Source organism: Condylura cristata, unplaced genomic scaffold, assembly GCF_000260355.1.
Source record: "Condylura cristata isolate star-nosed mole 26May11 unplaced genomic scaffold, ConCri1.0 scaffold00021, whole genome shotgun sequence".
NCBI classification, from domain to species: Eukaryota; Metazoa; Chordata; class Mammalia; order Eulipotyphla; family Talpidae; genus Condylura; species Condylura cristata.
This window is the reverse complement of record NW_004567122.1, coordinates 30348601-30354319: the sequence shown is the minus strand read 5'-3', so window position 1 is coordinate 30354319 and position 5719 is coordinate 30348601. Positions and strand designations below refer to the sequence as shown.

At 39.3% G+C, this 5719-nt stretch overlaps 1 protein-coding gene across 1 annotated transcript in view; it reads right to left on the bottom strand.

Moving 5' to 3' along the window:
- LOC101623200 (protocadherin gamma-A10-like) overlaps positions 1 to 5719 on the bottom strand; it is a 24600-nt gene that overhangs the window by 4711 nt on the left and 14170 nt on the right. The window contains exons 6-7 of the mRNA XM_012727758.1: positions 5561 to 5702; positions 7 to 1496 (exon numbers count right to left, since the gene is read on the bottom strand). Coding sequence (XP_012583212.1) covers positions 7 to 1496; positions 5561 to 5702 — 1632 coding nt within the window. The remainder of the gene's footprint in view (positions 1 to 6; positions 1497 to 5560; positions 5703 to 5719) is intronic.

The window sequence follows — 5719 nt, the reverse complement described above, 5'->3', positions numbered from 1 at the left end:
CCTCACGAACACCGTGTACTCGGGCTGCGCGAACGCGGGCGCGTTGTCGTTCACGTCGGCCACCTCCACCGACACGCTGGCCGTGGCCGACAGCGGGGGCGAGCCCCCGTCGCGCGCGGTCACCACCAGAGCATAGTTCGACACACTCTCGCGGTCCAAGGCGCTGGCCAACAACAATGAATAGTGATTCTTGAAGGTGGACACCAGCTTGAAGGGGACGTTGGGTGTTAGGGAGCAGGTCACCTTCCCGTTGGTGCCAGAGTCGCGATCGGACACTCTGATCAAGGCGATGACAGTGCCCACCTGAGCATCCTCTGGCACTGGGAGAGCCAAAGTAGTGACAAACACCTGCGGTGAATTGTCATTTTCATCAAGGATTTCCACTAAGACGGTGCAGTGACCAACCATAGGTGGATTTCCTTTATCTGCAACATCTACATGAATTTCATAGCTGTTACTGTCCTCAAAGTCAATAACATCGTTTACTTTTATTTCTCCTGTCATGTCATTCATCAGGAATTTCCTCCTTACGCTGGGTGGAACCAAAGAACTAAATGAATATATCATTTCCTTGTTTGTGCCTTCATCAGCATCAGAAGCGTTTAGGCATATTACTACAGTTTGGTTCGCTGAGTTTTCATACAGCTTAACTTCATAAACGGATCGGTCAAATATGGGTGCATTATCGTTGGCATCCAACACCAAAATCAGCAGAGTAACGGATCCGGTAAGTTCGGGTTTGCCTCCATCAGTTGCCGTTAATAACAACTGAAATTGAGGATTTTCTTCACGATCCAGTAATTTTCGTAGAACAAGCACTGGGAATTTGCCTTTGTCTTTTTTGTTTACGGTATCAAGAATGAAAAACTCATTTGGACTAAGTCTGTAAGTAAGCATTGCGTTCTCGCCAACATCCGCGTCAGCAGCGCCCTCTAGTGGAAATCTAGAGTCAAGCAGCCGAGATTCTGGTATGGAGAGCTTTTGTTCTGAGACTGAGAAGACCGGCGGATTGTCATTAATGTCCTTCACCTCCACCTCCACGTGGAAAACCTGCAGCGGCCTGTCCACGATCACCTCCAGGTGGAGGCTACACTCCGCGCTCCGCCCGCACAGCTCCTCCCGGTCGATCCGAGAATTCACAAACAAAATGCCATTCTGCAGATTTACCTCCAGAAGGTCGCCGCGGCCTTTGGACGCCACCCGGAACAGGCGGGGCACCAGGTCGGCCAGCTCCAGCCCCAGGTCCTGGGCGATGCGGCCCACGAAGGTGCCGTGTTTGGCCTCCTCGGGGACCGAGTAGCGGACCTGGCCGCTCCCCGCCTCCCAGGCTGAGAGGAGCAGAAGGGAGAGCAGCAGGCACCAGGCTCTGTGGACGCTCAGTCTGTAGATTAACATCATTCCTTTTTCTTGCTTTACAAATTGATAAACAGCGATATGAAAGAGGCAGATTTTTCTATTCCATTTCTTGCATCCAATTTTATCGGAATAGTTGAGATCTTAGAACGTACCTCTCTCCTAGTCCTTGAGAATCGCGGAATTCTTTGTTCTAAAACGCTATTTTGTGGAAGACAGCGACATCCGGTGGCTGAAGGTGTAAGTATTACTCTTTTTCTTTTAATTATATTTTTCTGTACTTTCAACCTATGGGCTTTCAAAGCGTCCTTGTCTCTTTTGTACATACTAATTATGTGTCGATCCTTACCGCAGTAGCGTCTTGAGTGTAGTTTCTCAGAGAAGTGATTCTTTCCCTAACCATAATTATCACTATATTTTTAAAATACTGAGCACACCAATATTTAGTTGGATAATGAATTTAAGTCTCAAATCTGATACCTAATTCAACTCTAAGTGTCATTCTTTTGAGGTTAAATAAGCCTAACTGAACCATCAATTCTCTGAGGTGCTTGCAACAGAGAAGTTTTTGCTACATTGTAGAGAAAGGATCACCCATAGAGAAAGGATCACCCGCTTCAACACCAGAAATTTCTCCATTCTGATTTCTATTCTCCAGCTAAGTAATTATGTGACTTGGGGAAAATAGCCTCTCCTTTTCCTCAATTTTCCTTTTTGTAGTTTTGATATAATAGTACTAGGGTTGTTCTGTGAATTATTATATATTAAGTACCTAGCACATTACCTTAAGGAGAGTGAGCACTTCTAAGTGGTAATTATTCACAGGTGTTAGTTTAACTGCATGTTTTTTTCAGAATGCTTAAAACCAAAGCTGGCTCCTTGGTATGAATTATTATATAGAAGATACATGTTATCACTCCACAGTGTCCTTGTCAATGCCACAGTGGGCTAAGTGGTACTCCTACCCTTAAGAACACAGAAATTTTTATAGTGACAAAACAGGCATAACAGGGGCAATTTTCACTATTTGATATGCATCTTAGAGAGACAAAAGAACTTTAATCATGACCCTAAATAAAATAATACGTTTGTGATTCCCACATTCAGAGACAACTGCTTTTGTCTTTGCTATATTTAAGTTTTTCAAATTTCCAATTTGAAAATACAGTTTTGTCATCAAAACCTACAGTCAAAAATTCTTTTACTCAAAGTTCTTGGAATCATATATTCAATAACTAAAAATCCCCATTAGTATATCTCTGTTCTGAAAAGACATGAAGCTTCCTTTTTGAAAAAGGGATAACTTAATAAATAGGGCCTTTCATCATATTGAAAGCTTGGTTTTTAAATTTTAATGTTACAATTTATAAAAGAGACATTTTAGAGACTAATAATTTTGAGGTTTAGTTACTGTTGAGTTTAAAGTTGTACAAGAATATTTATGAGTAAGAAAACTGACAGAAGTGAGGATGACTTAATTCATCAACTTCATGTTCTTAGAATTGGTTTCCTACTTCCCTATTCCTTTGGAATGACTCGTATCAAAATCCATTCAACTCTGATTTCAAGAGTAATTTCTTTTAAAGCATGAATTAAAATGTAAATTATCCATTTAGAGTACCAATGTTCAGTTTCAGCTCTTATTTGGACTCTAAAATAAATTTATCTTTTATTAATTATCTTAAAAAAGGTAATGACATAAACTAAGCTCCATTCAAGTTAAGGTACGTTTTAGACCAAATAATAAATGTGCTAATCTAAACCTCCAATAATAACAAAAAAAATAGAGTGTAGTTAAATAACATCCCACCAAATAGTAGAAACTCGCTTTGCCAAACATCTCATATGGCTATGGATCCAAGACCCAAAAGTCCAATAAGGAAAAAAAAAACTATTTAAATAAAAAATTAATTCTGAAAAAAAAAACTTCAGGTGGATAAGAATCAACTAGAGTGTTTGTTATAATAGAAATTTGCTAGTGCTGAATTCAGAAATCTGAGGTGTCATCTGATTATCAGAATATTTGATAGAACTCCAGGAGGTACCAGCATCAGGTCTGAGAGTATGGTAAACATAAGCCCCAATTTGCCTGGGACACATGCCATTTACATTTCTGATCTCGTGTATTTATTAGTTGTGCCCCTCTCACTCTCAAAAGATTTGGGTCATAATTTAGTTAGTCCTGTTTAGTTACTCCAACCTAGGGCCAAACATAAGGGAGCTTCATTATTGATTTCATGATTCTGACTTGAATTGAGAGATATTACCCATAGAAGCAAAGAGGGAGAGCTACCTAGACCAAACATCTAGGTATTTTCCATGCTCTCACATCTGTTTGAACTGTGAATAAAGAACTAAATTACCAACTTTAATCAATATAGCCATCAGTAACAAAGAATACAACTTACAATTATAAAAGACATAGTGAGCACTTACAATTAACCCTAAGAGACTAAAGGAGTGATGGAGGTTGGGTTTCTAGCACCTTTTCCATATACACAAGCAAAGTTCAAGTGACATAGAACCTGAAAAAAGTGCAGGGACAGATATATAGATTTAAGGAGAGTTATGCTGACAGACAGATTTGACCACTGACAATACTCAAAATATCAATGAAAATTTGAAAAAAAAATGGGTTGCTTTGTGCATGTGCCAAACACGTGTTCAACAGGAAAAGAGGGGAGAGAGAGATATGGAAATTTTTTAGTTCACTTACATTTCCATGCTTATACTGTGGCCCTATTCTCAAAACAACTCTGATTCTGCTCTGTTGAATATTTTTTGTTTGTTTTGCTTATTAAGAAATAAGATGCCTAATTAACCAAAAAGGAAGTGCAGCTGAGGAAATTTAAACAACATAACAAAACTAAAAGTACACAGCAGTTTAATAATACACAAATAGGAGCCTCCCTGGTGACTCAAGAGGTAAAGCACAGAGCTATGAAGTTATCTGCAGACACTGCAGCACAAGTTCAATCCCTGGCCACAGAGGTGATCCAAATGTCCCAGTAGACCTCTCCTGTCTTGTTCATTGCTCACCTCAGCACTGTATTTCAGTCATTCTGCCTGTTCTGCTCCTCACTCTATCTCTGGTGAATCCTCTAAACCCCACTCCTCTGGCCTAAACCACAGTTCTTGTATGTATAAATAAATAAATCTTTTAAAAAGCAATAAAACAAAATATACAAATAGAAGAGAAAATAAAAGCTTGAACTAAAGATAGAACCACCAATTTATAAGTCACCAACTACAATTTAAAAACAAGTCATAACATGCAGTGACTTTAAAGAGGAACTTTAAAGATTTCATCTCCAGATAGCTCTTTTGGGTTATTGCTCAAATAGTGAAATCCTCAAATAAACTGGCAGGGGTAATATTTTTAAGTTCCAGGCTATGAACTTCAAGAAAATTCAAAATGTAGACTGTAGGTACCTCTCTAAAGCCTAAGCATTACATCTCAAGCAGAAATTTTCATCAGAAAGGAAAAGGCCTTATTGAACAAAGAGTACCTGTCAGAAAGCAATTTTTGTCCATATGAGATGACATACGAATTTCAAGAAATTTTCTAAGTGTAGGAAAATTTGTGGCTACATTTTGTGTCTCCACATGGTCCAATATTAACATATCTCAAATATGTTTGAATGAGATCTATATTTAAAACAATAATTTAAGATTTGGATTCTCAAGGTGAATTGTTTTATAGTGCATCCTGGGAGTAACCTCCTCAGTTTATAGCTAATAAAACATGCTCATGGGCAGTCTCATGGGAGGGGGGGTGTGAAAAATCACAAAATCAACCTCAAAGGAGACACAAACATCTCCTTTCTTATTAACACGGGTTAAGAAAAAAGCACCACTAGTACTTTGAAATTAGTGATGTTGCCTTTACTTAATTTGTAAGAAATAATTGGCTTCAACTTGCTGGCTTACCTGTACAGAACCACCTCTACTTTAATAAGCCAATAGACTCCCACAACATATTTTAAATAAGTTATTAAGGACGTTTGAATTTGTTCAATGTATGGTTTATAATGGTTCTCAACAGGAAGTGTTACACAAAAAGTAAGCACTAGGAAGATTAAGTATTTGTCTCTGCAAATAAAGAGGGTTCTACCAAATGGGGAAAGTATTTATGTACCTTTTGTGGTAACACATTTTATTCAAGATAAAATAATAAATATGCAGACAAATAAAATGCTAAAACCACCAACCTTCCCAGAAGAGTCCAAAGGAGCTTGAGGAACTTCCATTGCATCTGCAGAGCTGGGACCCGGAGGCAGGCTGGGGCTGAAGGCCATGAGGTCAGCCTTGGGCGGCCCTTCTCCCGAGCACACCCGCGGCCGCCTCTGCTGCGAGCACGACCAGC